The 18,464-nt window shown below is 42.5% G+C and overlaps 1 protein-coding gene across 9 annotated transcripts in view; it reads left to right on the forward strand.

The window, feature by feature from the left end:
* The window catches only part of LOC109894261 (SAM and SH3 domain-containing protein 1-like), a 79,471-nt gene that overhangs the window by 58,850 nt on the left and 2,157 nt on the right, over positions 1-18,464 (forward strand). For 5 of the 9 annotated variants that reach the window (XR_002255857.2, XM_020487614.2, XM_020487610.2 and 2 more), the window contains exons 5-19: positions 3,363-3,403; positions 3,753-3,842; positions 6,240-6,352; positions 6,611-6,712; positions 8,235-8,367; positions 8,797-9,075; positions 9,282-9,460; positions 9,879-9,953; positions 10,039-10,185; positions 10,368-10,506; positions 10,724-10,893; positions 10,971-11,177; positions 13,567-13,717; positions 13,912-14,043; positions 17,128-18,113. Coding sequence is in view for 8 of the 9 variants with exons in the window: in XM_020487614.2 (XP_020343203.1) it covers positions 3,363-3,403; positions 3,753-3,842; positions 6,240-6,352; positions 6,611-6,712; positions 8,235-8,367; positions 8,797-9,075; positions 9,282-9,460; positions 9,879-9,953; positions 10,039-10,185; positions 10,368-10,506; positions 10,724-10,893; positions 10,971-11,177; positions 13,567-13,717; positions 13,912-14,043; positions 17,128-18,113 (2,944 nt within the window). In the remaining variant the exon portion in view is untranslated. Of the gene's footprint in view, positions 1-2,775; positions 3,254-3,360; positions 3,404-3,752; positions 3,843-6,239; positions 6,353-6,610; positions 6,713-8,234; positions 8,368-8,796; positions 9,076-9,281; positions 9,461-9,878; positions 9,954-10,038; positions 10,186-10,367; positions 10,507-10,723; positions 10,894-10,970; positions 11,178-13,566; positions 13,718-13,911; positions 14,044-17,127; positions 18,114-18,464 lie in introns of those variants that run through there. The other 4 variants (XM_031828575.1, XM_020487612.2, XM_020487611.2 and 1 more) reach the window with 4 other exon arrangements.

An 18,464-nucleotide genomic window follows, 5' to 3' on the forward strand; every position in this document is an offset into this window, starting at 1 on the left:
AAGTGGTGTAAATTAGTAGCAAGTTGCTACATCTTCATGTCTCTTTAAGAGGTGTCCCCACCGAACATCTAATATTTCAAGAAATATGTCAAGTACGGTTTTGAGACAAAATATATGTTTGCTGGGATGTACATCTGATACATTAAAGCTCGCCAGGCATATGCTCGCTATGGGGATTCATTAAATGGATGCTTCAGGATTTTGGCAATGAAGCCCTTTTTATTTAAGAAACGTGTTGGAAATTCCAAATGGTTTGCATAGTCAACTTACACACAGCACTGACACACACACACTTACCCCACCAGACATGCCACCAGGGGTCTTTTCACAGTCCCCAGGCCCAGAACACATTCAAGGAAACGTACAGTTTTATACAGAGCCATGAGTACATAGAACTCCATTACATATTTTATAGCAAAGTGAACAGCACACCTGGTTTTATAAAATAAAATAAAATAAAATAAAGCAACACTTCACGGCACAACGCCTCTCCCCCATGTGACCTACTTGTGTGTATGTACTGATGTGTGTTAACTCATAGATGCACACACACACACTACATCTTAATGTTTTTAAATGTATGCAAATGGGCAAGTCTTTTGTCTAATGTATTTTGGTGATATGTCTGACCCCAGTAAGACTAGCTGTCGCTAATGGGGATCCTAATAAATCAAAGCCCAATCTCTATCCCCTGAGTCAGATGAACTCGTGGATACCATTTTTATGTATCTTCATCCAGTTTGAAGGAAGTTGCTTGTTTTTAAAATTTTATTAGGCACCTGGGAATTTAACCGCAAAATGTATTTTCATGTGTACCATGTCATCACGCACATCCTTTTATCCTCAACAAGATCATTTGATGGAAACACAGCTATGGTGGAAAAATTCGCATATTTTTTTCATGCAGATTTTTTGAATATTTTCATTAAATCTGTCGCCAATTGGATGGAAACCTAGCTTATGATTGGATGGAAACCTAGCTTATGATTGGATGGAAACCTAGCTTATGATTGGATGGAAACCTAGCTTATGATTGGATGGAAACCTAGCTTATGATTGGATGGAAACCTAGCTTATGATTGGATGGAAACCTAGCTTATGATTGGATGGAAACCTAGCTTATGATTGGATGGAAACCTAGCTTATGATTGGATGGAAACCTAGCTTATGATTGGATGGAAACCTAGCTTATGATTGGCTCTTGATTGTTAGTCCACTGTATTATTTGATTATTCTTTTTTTGAATTATTGAAGGACAGGGACATTCATAAGGTGCCAACATGTCAAAGTACAGCAGACAGTAAGAGAGGACAGAGAGTGTAAAAACAGACCCTGTGCAATATCAAGAATATCTGATATAGAAATAAATGCTAGAAGGAAGAGGGAAAGTAAGTCAAATTCTGATATATTTATCTGAGAGGGACAAGAGGAGCAGGAGTGAAAAGGCAGACGCAAGACAGAAAGACGTGTCTTTTAATGATGTGAATCACATGTGACCCATTCGATATGGAAGCAATTAAGTTAAAAATGTATACGCCAGGTCACAACCGAAGAAAAAATGTCACTACCAACGTGCCTAATAGTTTGCCACAAATAAGATGGGAAAAGTGACCATTTTTAAAATGTAACTTGACATAATTAGATGTGTAAGTAATTCAATCAATACGTTTCGGATTCATTCATAAAGTCAACATTGAACATTTTACAGGGAAAAATAGAGACAATATTTCTCAATGACATTTTAAGGTTTTTAAAGTCAGTTTAAAAGTCCTGTTTTTTTTCTATTTGGTCAATATTGTATGCTAATAAAATGACTCTGTATTCAAAAATGTATCAATTCGCTACTGTGCATGGTTCTCCCTTTATTGCAACTTTTCACTATGTTTCGGTAGTGACACATTTAGTGGGATGTAAGGAATTCAGGACAAGATTTCACATATGCAAAGTTTTAGTATTTAACTTCTGTAGAATGACCCTCGTAGGACAGGACAGTCAGTAAGACGGTCATTCCCTTTCATACATTATCCCCATGGGTACTGTCTCAAATGGCAGCCTATTCCCTATTTAGTGCACTTGTTTTGAGGCCCCCAGGGTGCTCTCTGGTCAATAGGGTGCTATTTGGCATGCAGCCCCTAGTCAGTGTGAGGAAATGTTTCATACTTCCTGTCTTGATGACCTCCAGCGACCTTTTATGTAGTGTTCCTCTGCTAGTATACCAACAGGAAACGTCCTGTCCTTCCCCCTATTGTGTGTTTGGAGATGGTCATATTGTGAACGCAGGGGAATTGGTGAGAGAAATAAGGGAGGAAAGGAGGAATCTGGGTAATGAGTAATAACATGGTACTATACACTCATTAACACCAGATTTAAGTTCGTTTACTTGGCTAGTTACACCTTTTAGTTTTAGCATTGTCCAGTGCAAAACAATGAGAGGAGTAGTAACTCCTGTTAGCATGCTCTAAAAAGTAAGCCCAAATCACCTCAAAGTAACATAACTTTATACAGTATGCTGGTTTTGAGTAGCCACCTCTGAGAATTGGTTCCCTTCATAAACTACCAGAACACAAGAGCTTTGATTTCTACTAATCTTGCTGAGGGAAAGGTTGTACAGCACTGGGCTTGCTGTGACTTTAGGCAAGGCACCCTCTTGTGGCCACCTGTAGAACTGTGTCGATGGGGAATGATAGTTGTTGCTGATTGCTAGAGACGATCAGCTGATGTCAGAGGAGAGAGATTGGGAGAGAGAGAGTGGTGCGAGACAGAGTGAGGAGCCAGGCTGACCGGTAGACACAGAAAGCGCAAGTGTGAGAGAGTTGGAGAGGGAGACAACAGCGATAGAGACAAATATGAGTGCGAGAGGGTTATGTGGAGGCCACGTGAAGCGCTGTAGTGTTGAAGTGAGTGCAGTCAGTAAAACCCAGGCAGTCGGGGTGGTGAAAAGCCTCTATTGTTGTTGAGAGAGCCTCAGTGATCTGACCTCCTGTCGAGCAGACTGACAGCGTGATGTTTTCCCATCTGGACTGACCACTGGGAACGGCCCCCACTAACACTGCACTGTACTGGCCGGGTCCAGTGGCACGAGGGACAGTGCACGTTTGTGAGGGATACGGTAGTGCATATTTGTTAGGGACAGTGCACGCGTCTGTAATTCTTGAACAGGGACAGAGAACTCAGTGGATGAAGGGGTGTTTTGTTTGAAGACGGTACAGTAGGATAGCAGCAGTACAATGAAGAAAATTGCATTGGAAAACAGGTGATGATGATGATGTCTGTGATTGGACACTGCATCTTTTTATTTCTTTGATAGTTTTTTTTGTTTGCCATCTGTCTTGTTTTTGATTCAATCTTTGTTTATTTTTTAGATTGTCCGTGCATAAATCAAGTTCTGAGGATGCGTCAGTGGGTATGTTTTAATTATTTTTTATCATCAGTTCTGTGGTTTGATGGGTCTTGGTCATATATCATGTAATTACTTGACATTTTAAATTGTGTGGAACTACAAACACAACTGTTGTCATTGTGTTTGACTACAAATGTACTACAATAGTACCTCATTTGAAGATTGAACTTGGACAGTTTTGTTTTTATCACAATTGAGACCCAATTTAATGTGTGTTTTTATATTTTGGAACAACTACATATGCATAACCTAAAAATACATCTACATATTATGAAAGTTTGCTAGGGGTAGCCATTGTATGGGGCAGTGTGGTTTTTACCTGTTTTAAACCCTACTGTACCTCCTTGTTTAGGAAAATGGGACGGAAAGAGACTGAAAAACAAGTCATTCTGGCAGAATTTCCGGAAGTCGCAGAAAGGTGTCGTGCGGCAGACCACGAGAGGTATGTTTTTGTTTTGGATACATCCTCCGTCTTTACCCAACATATTTCTGATCACACACGTCAGGGAACTGCGTCCCATTCTCACTGCATCTGTTTTTTTCCTTCTCATTTTGTATTTTTCCTGTGTTTATTGAAAGGGATTGCACTGAAATGAAGGGAAGACTGGTAAGCGGGTGTATAGGAGAGAGTTGGGACTGGTATTCGATCCCGCACGGCGTGTGCTGGGGGGGCGGCGGGAAACATGAATATAAACAAAACGTATTTGCAGATCTCCTGATATACCTGACCAATATTGAAAACTGCTAAAAATCTTTTCAGAATACAAAAAAAATTTACGTATAAAAAAAAAAAAAAAAATATGACAATAGGATCTTGGACTAGTAACCGGAAGGTTGCAAGTTCAAATCCCCGAGCTGACAAGGTACAAATCTGTCGTTCTGCCCCTGAACAGGCAGTTAACCCAAGGCTGTCATTGAAAATAAGAATTTGTTCTTAACTGACTTGCCTAGTTAAATAAAGGTATATAAATAATAAGTGACAACAAATATATAAAGAGAACTGTATTCCATTACTCATCCATATGAAAGCAGATCTAATTCAATGGAATAATCTTTCCTTAACTCTCACAGGTAGAATAAACCTCTTTAAAATGGCTTTGCGCCCACAGTTTTTGTATTAATTTTCGGTAATACAAATTACCCCACAAAATACATTCTTTAAAAAAGTATACTGGGTCATAAGACTTTATATGGGCAAATAAAATGCATAGATTTCAAAAGGAAAGTTTTACATCTTCCGAAGTCTAAGGGTGATTTAAACCTTCCAGACTTCAAATTGTATCAACTCGCTACCCAAGGCTTTTACTCGCGACATATAGTTAAATGCACTAAAGAGGAACAATGGGCACATATTGAAGATGTGCATGTTCATCCCCAGAATCTTTTTACATGTTTATTTTCAAGGATAAAGCTAAGAACATTAACTTCATAGTTAGAAACACTATAACAATATGGAAGAAAATGAAACATATTCTACAAGAACCAATATCACATCCCAAAAAACACACCCTTATGGAACAATCCTTGGATAGTGTTTCAGAATTCACAGATAAATTAGTCCAAATGGAAAACATAAAGCATAGAAATCGTAAATGACTTGGTAACAGGAAATAAATGTATTTCCGTGTCGGAATTCAAAAAGGAATTTTGAACTGACCAGTTTCAAATACATGCAACTTAAAAGTTACATATCACGAAATGTCTGAGCAACCTTGAGAGAATCTTATTTGAATCAGAAAAGGATGTTCATTTGATCGACAAGATATACAAAACCTTGCAGAGAGCCTATCCAACTGACAATCTATTAGAAAATATAAACTGTTGGAACCAAGAACTATTTTTGGCATAAAATGGAGGGAAAGTTGGAGCTTATCTAACAAAATTACAGTTAATGAAAATGTACCCTTAATACAGTATAAACTAATGTATAGAATTTATTACACACAATTCACAAATTCTACAGCACAATGGTAGTCATGCTTTAAGTGTAAAACTAATAAGACTCAATAATCCATGCTTTCTGGGAATGCTATAAAGTGTGGAAGTTGTGGGCGGAGTATTCCATAACTTACAATCTAAATGTACTTTTAATCTCTGCATACTTCCAGACATGGCATATGGGGGTGTTGTGAGATACCCGATGGGTTGGACGGTTCTCTACTAGTCACTCATCTTGAGAAAAGGTTTACTAAAAACCTTAGAATTCAATGAATCCGCCATCATTAACACAATGGAAAAATCAAACGATTCATGATTTAACCATTGAAAGTGCGTGGGCTACGGACAGAAACAAAATGGTGCCGTTTCAGCCCATGTGGCAAACAATGCAGGCACTAGGGACGGTGTGTGAGCATGTGGGTCTGGGCGGAAGAGATGTCGTTGTTGTTTGCGTTGAAGTTGTTGTTCATAAATGTTTGTTGGCATTTGGTGTGTGGGGGGGGGGGGGGGGGGGGAATAATACATTTAAATATGATTTTTTTAAAATAAATACGATTTGAGATGCACCATCTCATTTTCAATAGTGTAAAAATATATATATTTTAAAAATGCACACGATACTTAAACAACAATAATATGGCAACTACTGTCTAACAATGAAATAATAATAATAATACGTATTTTAAACTTACATTAACAGAAAAGTTGAACAACTACAAATAGGCCCACAACTAACAAAAACTGCTGCAACTACTAATACAACTAAGTACCTATAATATATACAGTACATACATATTTACAAATATCTACACATGTTGATGTTTCTATGAGTTAAAAACACAGTTTGTTCCTAACATTTGAAAAAGGGTTTTTCTTAAATTCCCTGTGTTCTATTTACCAGGTGAGGACATAGGTTTTGTAGCCAGTGACATCACTATGAGTGATGAAGAGCGCATCCAGCTGATGATGATGGTCAAGGAGAAGATGATAAGCGTGGAGGAGGCCTTGGCAAGGGTATGATGATGTCATGTCCTGTCTTCCTACCGTATGATGTCTTTTCCTCCAGATACTGTACTGGATCTCTTTTCTCAGGATGTACTGTAGGAGTCCTCTGCAATTACTGGATATTGAGCATCTCGGTAGGATTTATAACGAGGGAATACGAGTCTGATTTGATCATGTATTTATTGTGCTTCTTTAGCTCTTATCGTGCCATATTGGATACTTATCGAGTCTCCTTCTCCTCTCTTCTCTCCCCTCTCCTCCTCACAGCTGAAAGAGTTTGAGAGCCAGAGCAGACAGAGCTGCAGCACTGATCTTACAGAATGGCCTGATGCGCCCAGTCCAACCCTGAACGAGTCCTCCAACTGCAATGTAAGTGTCACTGATAACTCATGGATATAAGTGTTGTCACTCTGTATGGATTTGGTGTGTTTGGTGTATACCGTATGCGCTCATCGTTCTGCCATCTAACAAGGCTAGTGAGGTGTTTATGCCCCCCCTCTGTCTCTCTCTGTGTGGTGTAACCTGCAACCTGCCCACTCCAGGCCCTTTCCCAACAGGCAGCCCTCTATTCATCCCAGTCAAAGCACCTGCTTAACCCCCTATTGTGTTGCTGTGAGTGGGTAGATTCAGCACTGTGCTGTGTTATGCAGGCCACAGCTCTTTTCTGCATGGCTGGGGTGATTAGGGGGCTCAGGTCCAGCCCACATATTTCAGATTCATCTGGATGGCCTCACTCTGTTTCTCGCTCTGTCATCTCTTCCCACGGCCATTTTCTCTATCCTCCTACTGTCACTTAAAAAAAATACAATTCTAAACCTAATTCTCTGTTTGCTTTAAATTGATGCACATTTTCCTGGAGACTTCACTTGTTTTCCTGCTAGTTCTTGGCTCCATGTTGTAGCTACAGCTTCTGACTTCAACTTTATCTTCCAATTATTAGAACATACTTTGAACTATTCTTTATCATTCTTTGAGTTTGCTCAAGAAGAATGTACAACTATAGTTCTGTAAATAATAGAGTACTCTCTCAAACATTTTTAATCTTCTCTTTTTTTTGCCAAGATGAAACCTGCTCTAGACAGGCAGAATAGGCATTATATTTAATGGTTCAAGATGCTATATACGTACTGTGGTGTAGCATGTATGAAAGCCCCTGAATCAGGTGTACATTTTAAGGTGTACATTTTTATCTCACCAAGATGAGATGCTCTGTGACAAGATGAGCCCATGTGGTCAGACGTGTGCTAGGCTATATTTAAGAAATGACAACCATGGTTTCTTTTTCTCCTCTGGTCCACAGCTGTAGCTTTCACATCTGGTTTCTTTCTCACTAACTCTGGTGAGCTGTAGCACATTCAGCATGTCATCATAAGCATATAAAAAGGACGCAGGAAAGCGTCTGATTTGATAGCTGTGGCATGCTGAACTATTGATCCACTGTGAATAAACGGATGGGGGGGGGGGGGGGGGAAGATTCCAGCTTGAAAACCCTTAGTTTTCTAGCATAAACCACAGAGTCAAACAGGCCGACCACAGTGCCTATAGTCAAACAGGCCCACCACAGTGCCTATACATAGACTGCAGGTCTACACTCTGGATTGATACTTTGTTATTTTATATTGAGGTCATATGCTGCATGCAGTCTCTCTACCTTAACAATAATAGAGCTATGTTCTCATTATGCATTTCTCGGAAAGGGTGAAGAATCGCACTAAGACTAACTTTACCTTATAAACAGGTCAAATAAACATTCAAACCTACATTATTTTCACAGGTTCCATTTTCCTAGTTTTAAGGCTTCAGAGTTCTACTGACTGACTCTTTATCATCCTTACCCACTCATTAACTGGGTCTCCTCTCCTTTCAACCCGGTTCGTCTGTTCATCTTCAGCCAGGTGAGCAGTCGGAGGGTGAACAGGAGGAGTCTGGGACGTTCAGACGGCTCCATAAGCTGGTCGGCTCCACTCGCAGGGTCCGCAAGAAACTCCTCAAGATCGACGAGTCCAAGAAGCCTGAGTCTGACGGTGAGATGGGTCACTGCAGGAGTCTTATGATAAGCCTAAACACTCTTAGTCCCCATAGGAGAACCCTATTGAGAACCCTATGTGGAAAGGGTTCTACATGGAACCAAAAGGGGTTCTTCAAAGGGTTCTCCTATAGGGACAGCCAAATAACATTTTTTTCAACAAGTGTAGGGTGAAGATTAGGGCAAGACCATAGTGTACCAGATATGATTTGGACAAGTCCCATTAGGGTCCAGATGTGAAGCTTTAAATAGTCTGTAGTCTATACCCAACAAATTATGTTGTTCTCTAGAGGTCTTCACTTGGCTTGTTTAAAAAAGACTACTACTACTAATCCAAGTTGAGTTGTCATCCATCACATTGTCTTGCGATTCCCTTACTCTGCCACTAACCTGTCCTTATTCCTGTCACCTCCCATGTCCCTCCCAGAGTCTCTGAGTATGGTTGGGCCTGTCCCGGGTGATGCCATGTCCTCTCTGTCCCCGTACTCTGGGGTTCAGAAGAAGCAGTCTGGCGGGTGTCACCACGTTGACTCCCTGGCCTCCACCTTGCGCGACCAGCTGACTCATGACCTTCGAGACTCAGACAGCCTGACCACCTCCCCCTCCTCCTCCTCCTTGGACACCTGCAGCAGCAACACACACACCCGCAGCCTGGATACAGTCTCCAGCACCAGCCAGCGACTGTCCACAGCCTTCAGTAAGACAGGTGAAGAAAGTGTCACAATTTTCTTCAGGAAAATTACCCTTTCTATTAAGATGTGTTGCTATGACAAAATTGAAACCAAGCTTCAATTGCTACTTAAATCCCAGTTATTTTTTTATGTGCTCTATTTTTGGTTCCAAGTACCCTTCATTTGTTTAAGCAAGATGATAAGAGTTGAGCACGTTCTCTCCTTTTACCTGATGATGTAGGAGGATCCAGCCCAGCCTGTAGCCCAGGGAGATGCCCCAGTGGCGACGTGAGGGCCGGGGGTAGTGGTTCTTCCCTGTCAGAGATAGAGGTTGGTGGTGGAGAGGATGGACCCAGGATGGCCCGGTCAGTCACGGATGGAGAGATCAGGAGAGTAATCGGCCCACTCAGCTACCATGGGGTGAGTAATGTTTGGCCGGATCCCAAATGGCAACCTATTCCCTATATAGTGCACTACCCACATGGCTCTGGTCAAAAACACTATATAGGGTATATAGGGTGCCGTTTAGGAATTAGTGTATGCACTGTGTAGTTTCTATATCTTTCGTCGGGGACAGTTTAGCCTGGGTGCCAGTCTGTCTCCCTTGCAAACTCCTTGTGGAATTGTAATGTTTGGCTGGACAATGACAGCAATTGAGTTGGCATGAGCACAAACAAATCTGGGACCAGGCTAGAACCGGTTAGATGTTCACTCAGCCCAAAACTATCGTCACAATGAACCACACTGTCGTATGTGCTTGATTGATTAACCTGTCAATATCTCCATTTGGAAGTGATAGTTTTAAGGTGGTTTATTGATTTCCTCCTTTGTTTCACAGAGAACCTGTAGCTTTGGTGGGTTTGATCTGACCAACCGGTCTCTGCACATGGTCACCGGAGATCAGGACCTCACTGTAAGTAGTTTAATAATCATTTGAATCATTTTTTGTTTTCCAATGCTTTTGTTTCCAGACCTCCCATACTTCCTACTAATTTTAGAACAAAGATGGGGATGCCAGTGTGAAAGGTGTAGTCAAGTCTCCACAGACGAACCATCGAATCTCTTTGGGCAAGAAAGTGAAGTCCGTGAAAGAAACCATGAGAAAACGCATCTCGAAGAGATACCACTGCGCTCTCTCTGAACAGGTACGTCAGACTCGATGCAAATCGTATGCAAAATGACCCAGTGGTCAAACCATACTTACAATCTAGCTCGTGTCCCTGGTGGAAATTCGTTGGACTTGGTTCATGACGATTGAGAGATTAAGCTGGAGGGAACGTGTAGTAACCATGTAATAAATCTGTAGTTTGGTCTTCTTGCCTTCCAGTTAAGCCCAGACCGTATGTCCAGCGGGCCCCATTCCCCCCACAGCCACACAGACACAGAGTCACTGGAGAAAATCAAGCTGAAGGCTGGAGGGTCAGTGGAGAGCCTGAGGAGCTCCCTCAGCGGACAGAGCTCCATGAGTAAGTACCACCTGTGTTTGGGGGTAGGTGTGGGGGTCTGTCTGGGTCCACATTTATTTGTCTTGAATGTGGCCTATATTCAGCTTAATTCCAAAGTGAAACTGTTATTTACAGTGACCAGCAGGCAGAGCAGACAACTCTTGCATGTTCATTTTCCATAGATCTCGCTGTGGTTTAGATCCTTTTGAATGACCCTCTCATCTCTTGTTGTTTGCAGGTGGTCAGACAGTGGGCACCACAGACTCCTCCAACAGCAACAGAGAGAGTGTGAAGTCTGAGGATGGAGAGGAGGATGAACTTCCCTACAGAGGACCCTTCTGTGGTCGAGCTATGGTGCACACTGACTTCACCCCCAGCCCCTACGACACTGACTCTCTCAAACTGAAGGTAATACACATATATATATATATATATATTATCATTATCCAAATGGACCAATCACAGTGTTTGTCCTTGTTTTGCAGAGAGGTGATGTGATTGACATCATCAGCAAGCCTCCAATGGGGACGTGGATGGGCCTGCTGAACAGTAAGGTGGGAACATTTAAGTTCATCTACGTGGACGTTCTGGCTGAGGAGGAAGACAAACCTAAGCACACCCGACGGAGGAGGAAGGGACGGCAGCCCAAACCCACATCTGTTGAGGAACTCCTGGAACGCATCAACCTCAAAGTAATGACTAGACTAGTACAGTATAAACACAGACAAACTCACACACTCAGCTTCATAGTAACAACCCTACAGTAATTGTAGACACTCACACACTTGAATGCTGTTAATATCCTCCTTTTGTGATGTATAGAGGTGAAGTCAGAAATGTACATACACTTAGGTTGGAGTCATTAAAACTCGTTTTTCAACCACTCCACAAATGTCTTGTTAACAAACTATAATTTTGGCAGTTAGGATATCTACTTTGTGCATGACACAAGTAATTTTTCAAACAATTGTTTAGACAGATTATTTCACTTGTAATTCACTGTATAACAATTCCAGTGGGTCAGAAGTTTACATACACTGAGTTAATTGACATTGTTTGAGTCAATTAGAGGTGTACCTGTGGATGTATTTCAAGACCTACCTTCAAACGCAGTGCCTATTTGCTTGACATCATAGGAAAATCAAAAGAAATCAGCCAAGACCTCAGTAAAAAAATTGTAGACCTCCACAAGTCTAGTTCATCCTTGGGAGCAATTTCCAAATGCCTGAAGGTACCACGTTCATCTGTACAAACAATAGTATGCAAGTATAAATACCATGGGACCACGCAGCCGTCATACCGCTCAGGAAGGAGACGTGTTCTGTCTCCTAGAGATGAACGTACTTTGGTGCGAAAAGTGGAAATCAATCCCAGAACTACAGCAAAAGGACCTTGTGAAGATGTTGGAGGAAACCGGTACAAAAGTATCTATATCCACAGTAAAACGAGTCCTATATCGACATAACCTGAAAGGCCGCTCAGCTAGGAAGAATCCACGGCTCCAAAACCACCATAAAAAAGCCAAACTACAGTTTGCAAATGCACATGGAGACACAGATCATACTTTTTGGGGAAATATCCTCTGGGCTGATGAAACAAAAATAGAACTGTTTGGCTATAATGACCATCGTTATGTTTGGAGGATAAAGGGGAGGCTTGCAAGCCAAAGAACACCATCCCAACCGTGAAGCACGGGGGTGGCAGCATCATGTTGTGGGGGTGCTTTGCTGCAGGAGGGACTGGTGCACTTCACAAAATAGATGGCATCATGAGGCAAGAAAAATTGTGTATGTATTGAAGCAACATCTCAAGACATCAGTCAGGAAGTTAAAGCTTGGCCGCAAATGGGTCTTCAAAATGGACAAGGACCCCAAGCATACATCCAAAGTTGTGACAAAATAGCCTAAGGACAACAAAGTCAAGGTATTGGAGTGGCCATCACAAAGCCCTGACCTCAATCCTATAGAAAATTTGTGGGCAGAACTGAAAAAGTGTGTGCGAGCAAGGAGGCCTTCAAACCTGACTCAGTTACACTAGCTCTGTCAGGAGGAATGGGCCAAAATTCACCCAACTTATTGTGGGAAGCTTGTGGAAGGCTACCCCAAACGTTTGACCCAAGTTAAGCAATTTAAAGGAAATGCTACCAAATAATAATTGAGTGTGTGTAAACTTCTGACCCAATGGGAATGTAATGAAAGAAATAACAGCTGAAAATTCATTCTCTCTACTATTATTCTGACATTTCATATTCTTAAAATAAAGTGGTGATCCTAACTGACCAAAGACAGGGAATTGTTACTAGGATTAAATGTCAGGAATTGTGAAAAAGTGAGTTCAAATGTATTTGGCTAAGGTGTATGGTAACTTCCGACTTCAACTATGTGTGTGTTTATATGTACAGTGGTGAGAACAAGTATTTGATACACTGCCGATTTTGCAGGTTGTCCTACTTACAAAGCATGTAGAGGTCTGTAACAGAAATTGAGAAAATCACTTTGTATGATTTTTAAGTAATTCATTTGCATTTTATTGCATGACATCAGAAAAGCAGAACTTAATATTTGGTACAGAAACCTTTGTTTGCAATTACAGAGATGATACATTTCCTATAGTTCTTGACTAGGTTTGCACACACTGCAGCAGGGATTTTGGCCCACTCCTCCATACAGACCTTCTCCAGATCCTTCAGGTTTCGGGGTTGTCGCTGGGCAATATGGACTTTCAGCTCCCTCCAAAGATTTTCTATTGGGTTCAGGTCTGGAGACTGGCTAGGCCACTCCAGGACCTTGAGATGCTTCTTACGGAGCCACTTCTTAGTTGCCCTGGCTGTGTGTTTCGGGTCGTTGTCATGCTGGAAGACCCAGCCACGACCCATCTTCAATGCTCTTACTGAGTGAAGGGGATTTTTGTTTTAGATTCTGCCTCTCACAGTTTAATTGTACCTATGATAGAAATTACAGACCTCTACATGCTTTGTAAGTCGGAAAACCTGCAAAATCGTCAGTGTATCAAATACTTGTTCTCCCCACTGTATATGTGTTGACTACGTGACCAAAGCCTTCCCCTATACTTTTGCCCCAGGAGCACCTGCCCACGTTCCTCTTCAATGGCTATGAGGACCTGGATACCTTTAAGCTTCTGGAAGAGGAGGATCTAGACGAGCTTGACATCGGAGACCCTCAGCACAGGGCTGTGCTGCTCACCGCTGTGGAGCTTCTGCAGGAGTACGACGGTTAGTACACACACTGATAAACACACAGGAACGCACACGCACATAGACACCAGAGGAGGCTGGTGGGAGGAGCTATAAGAGGATGGGCTCGTTGTAATGGCTGGAGTGGAATAAATGGAACGTTTTCAAACATGGAAACCACGTTTGACTCCGTTCCGTTGACGTCCCTCTGCTGGTTTTGTTGTACCCTACAGGTAGCAGCGACCCGGACCGTAGCAGCCAGACAGGGGGTTCTCAGGAGAAGCTGTTACTGGACCGCCGGGGCCTACTGGGGGACTCCCCACGAGACTCTGGCTGCTACGAGAGCAACGAGAATCTGGAGAACGGTAACGACAGCCTGACTCGACTCTGACTTTCCTCTTCTTCATCCTCTTCTTGCTGCCATGGGTCTTCTCCAACCACCTCATTCTCTATCTAAAGGCTTTGGGCTCCTGATTTTGGACTGATTTTGGATCAGTTTTGCCTTTCAGATCTTATGAATACGATTTATACAGACAGCAGGGGGACCTGATCCTAGATCAGCACTCTTACGCAGAGCTTTTTGAATACAGGCACTGATCTTCTGACTCTTTATTTTTTTTGTTGCAAAAATGTATTTTCCCTTCATTGAAAACGGGGGAGAACTAAACTGATGAGATGGTATCTATCGCTGCCTGTCTAGAAAAGACAGGGAGATGACAGCTAACTCTTTTACACTCAATCAGTAACTAAATTCTTCTCAGAGACCTGTACTACTGTATGTGTTCTGTGGGGCTGTTTCTAGACCTATACGGGAAGAGTTCTGTCTTAGTATAATGCGTGATGGTGGTTTTGCATTTGCTAAAAATTGGTGACTGTTGAACCAAAGGTGTGACGATAAGCTGTAGTTTAAAAATGAAATACTTGTCAGTATGACTTACATATTTACTGTGAAAGCTTGCTTTATTTGATAACTAAACCATTCTTATTGTGGTTGTTTGCTTTGGGTTTTAGTCTTTAAAATAATGTATAACATAAAGAATGGTGCTGATTTTTGTAGGCTGTTGTGAATGTCAACAGCCTCTGTGGAGAGTTTGACGTCAAGAGTATTTTCCACACTTGTATATTTCTCTCTAGACTTTTGCTGTTTTTGTGTGTATATTTTTCTAGTTCAGAACCATATGTTGCACAATATTTTATGATGTGCTTAAATACAGACCTGCATTATGCAAAAATTTAAGTTTTACTAAATGGTTAAATTATACTTGGCAAAATGGTGATGCAACATTTTTTGTTCAACAATAATTGTGGGTGCATCAAAATGCATAGTTGTGACTGAAACAAACTATTAAAATGTCTAAGATATAAGCTGTGTGTTAGAGTTGAGGAAACCTTAAAATCTGTGTTAAATACAGCTCATTGCAATATTCCCATAGCACTTCTGATGCTAGGAGTAATACTTTCTGAGATATACAGTGGGGAGAACAAGTATTTGATACACTGACGATTTTGCAGGTTTTCCTACTTACAAAGCATGTAGAGGTCTGTAATTTTTATCATAGGTACACTTCAACTGTGAGTGACGGAATCTAAAACAAAAATCCAGAAAATCACATTGTATGATTTTTAAGTAATTAATTTTCATTTTATTGCATGACATAAGTATTCGATACATCAGAAAAGCAGAACTTAATATTTGGTACAGAAACCTTTGTTTGCAATTACAGAGATCATACGTTTCCTGTAGTTCTTGACCAGGTGTGCACACACTGCAGCAGGGATTTTGGCCCACTCCTCCATACAGACCTTCTCCAGATACTTCAGGTTTCGGGGTTGTCGCTGGGCAATACGGACTTTCAGCTCCCTCCAAAGATTTTCTATTGGGTACAGGTCTGGAGACTGGCTAGGCCACTCCAGGACCTTGAGATGCTTCTTACAGAGCCACTCCTTAGTTGCCCTGGCTGTGTGTTTCGGCCCGTTGTCATGCTGGAAGACCCAGCCACGACCCATCTTCAATGCTCTTACTGAGGGAAGGAGGTTGTTGGCCAAGATCTCGCAATACATGGCCCCATCCATCCTCCCCTCAATACGGTGGAGTCGTCCTGTCCCCTTTGTGGAAAAGCATCCCCAAAGAATGATTTTTCCACCTCCATGCTTCACGGTTGGGATGGTGTTCTTGGGGTTGTACTCATCCTTCTTCTTCCTCCAAACACGGCGAGTGGAGTTTAGACCAAAAAGCTCTATTTTTGTCTCATCAGACCACATAACCTTCCCCATTCCTCCTCTGGATTATCCAGGTCATTGGCAAACTTCAGACGGGCCTGGACATGCGCTGGCTTGAGCAGGGGGACCTTGCGTGCGCTGCAGGATTTTAATCCATGATGGTGTAGATTTTTACTAATGGTCTTCTTTGAGACTGTGGTCCCAGCTCTCTTCAGGTCATTGACCATGTCCTGCCGTGTCGTTCTGGGCTGATCCCTCATCTTCCTCATGATCATTGATGCCCCACGAGGTGAGATCTTGCATGGAGCCCCAGACCGAGGGTGATTGATCATCATCTTGAACTTCTTCCATTTTTGAATAATTGCGCCAAAAGTTGTTGCCTTCTCACCAAGCTGCTTGCCTATTGTCCTGTAGCCCATCCCAGCCTTGTGCAGGTCTACAATTTTATCCCTCATGTCCTTACACAGCTCCCTGGTCATGGCCATTGTGGAGAAGTTGGAGTCTGTTTGATTGAGTGTGTGGACAGGTGTCTTTTATACAGGTAAAGAATTCAAACAGGTGCAGTTAATACAGGTAATGAGTGGAAAACAGGAGGGCTTCTTAAAGAAAAACTAACAGGTCTGTGAGAGCCGGAATTCATACTGGTTGGTAGGTGATCAAATACTTATGTCATGCAATAAAATAAATTAATCACTTAAAAATCATACAATGTGATTTTCTGGATTTTTGTTTTAGAATCCGTCTCTCACAGTTGAAGTGAATAAAAATTACAGACCTCTACATGCATTGTAAGTCGGAAAACCTGCAAAAAATACTTGTTCTCGCCACTGTATTAGGACAAGTCCCAAATGGCACCTTTTTCCTTTTGACCAAGGCCCATAGTGCACTACATAGGTAATAGGGTGCCCATTGGGACATAACGACAGTCTTTGAGCAATTCTGAAGTGTGCCACTGTCCGAGTGAGAGCCCGGGGATGGAATAAACTACTCAGTGGTGTACTAGACCGGCCTGTCTACCTGCTTATTTCTGCCTCCTTTCATTTCACTCACCATCAATTCCTACCGGACAACCATTGTATACCAGTCAACTTTCACAATTCAATAAATACTCTTCTTATTTGTTTTTCTGTTTCACATGCATTTCTATTTTCCACTGGAAAGAGCTTCATATAATAAAGTAAGTAACAAATGATGTGCATTATGCACACACCTGTACCTGTTTGTTTCAGAAGGGAGGGGCAAAAAGACGTCTTCTTCCTTGAGTAGGTCCTCGTCTGGTTTTCAACCCAGTCACCTCCCATCCCCAGAGTCCACCGGCCTCCCCCTCACCCCGACCCACCCCAGCAAGACCACCTTACAGACCAGACCAGAGCACCAGTCCACTACCTTACCATCTCTAGGAGCCTCCATGACCAGCTGCAACCTTCTGAGCACAGGCTGGAGCCAGAGCCATCACAGTCACACCCACAGAGCCATGCCACTGAGAAGCTGGAGCTGTGGTAACCTGGGCTTGGCAGGTAAGCCTACTCCCACAGCCCTGGGGCCGCTGAGACCCTGCCTCCCGTTGGGGGAGCTTCACTCAGACCAGGGCCTCCACACCACTGATCTCCACACCCTGGAAGACATGAAGCCACCTCATACCACCATGTCCAAGGCTAAGGGACAGGGCTACCCTACACAAGAGGAGGCCCTACAGCAGTTGTTGACACACTCTGAAGGATCTTTCCTGCCCTCACAACCACTGCTCACCTCACCTTGTAGTGTTCTGTCTGATATGTTCGAGTTGGACATGGGAGTTCCCAGGTTAACAGACCTCCTTCCATACACACACCTCAAAATATCTACTCCAGGACATAGACCCAAGCATCGTTCAGCCAAGCCTTTCCTGTCAAACCCATGTATACCATCGTCACTCCCAGCAATGACCAGTGACGTTGGCAGTGCCTATAAACTCTTCTCTATAGATGTCGCCTCTTTAAAGGATGAAGTTATTACAGAGGCAACAACCCAACCGTGCAGCTCAGACCTGGCAACCCAAACCTGTATCTCGGACTGTGACCTGGCAGACTCTCCTCTCCAGTCTGAAGCTCACAGGACGCAGCCTGCTGGGGGAATGGAAACTATGCCTGTCAGGTCGGTCAACCTGGGACCCCTCCTGGAGGAAAGACTGGCGTTAGAGGGGATAAATCTGACAGCGGAGCCCTTCTCTGACAAGGTACGCCCTCACCACAATTATACAGTACTGGTGGTAGTACTATGCCCATGCAGTACTAAGAAGTACTATGTGGGCTAAGTAGCACTATGTTCACTAAGGATTAAGCAGCAGTACTATGCTCTTACATTTCAATGTGTGTGTTAATGTAAGTACTGTGTTCAGTTGCATAAGGTATCCACAGTGCTGTCTACATGCAAAAGGGTACACAACACATTCACTGGCTTCCTCACAAATGGCACCCTATTCCCTATATAGTTTGGCCAGGGCCCAGTAGTGCACTATATAGGGAATAGGGTCTCATTTGGGACGGACCCACAATGTTGCCCCTTTAAGCCCAGTGTTTCACTCTGA

The sequence above is a fragment of the Oncorhynchus kisutch genome, linkage group LG7 (assembly GCF_002021735.2).
Source record: "Oncorhynchus kisutch isolate 150728-3 linkage group LG7, Okis_V2, whole genome shotgun sequence".
Classification (NCBI taxonomy): domain Eukaryota; kingdom Metazoa; phylum Chordata; class Actinopteri; order Salmoniformes; family Salmonidae; genus Oncorhynchus; species Oncorhynchus kisutch.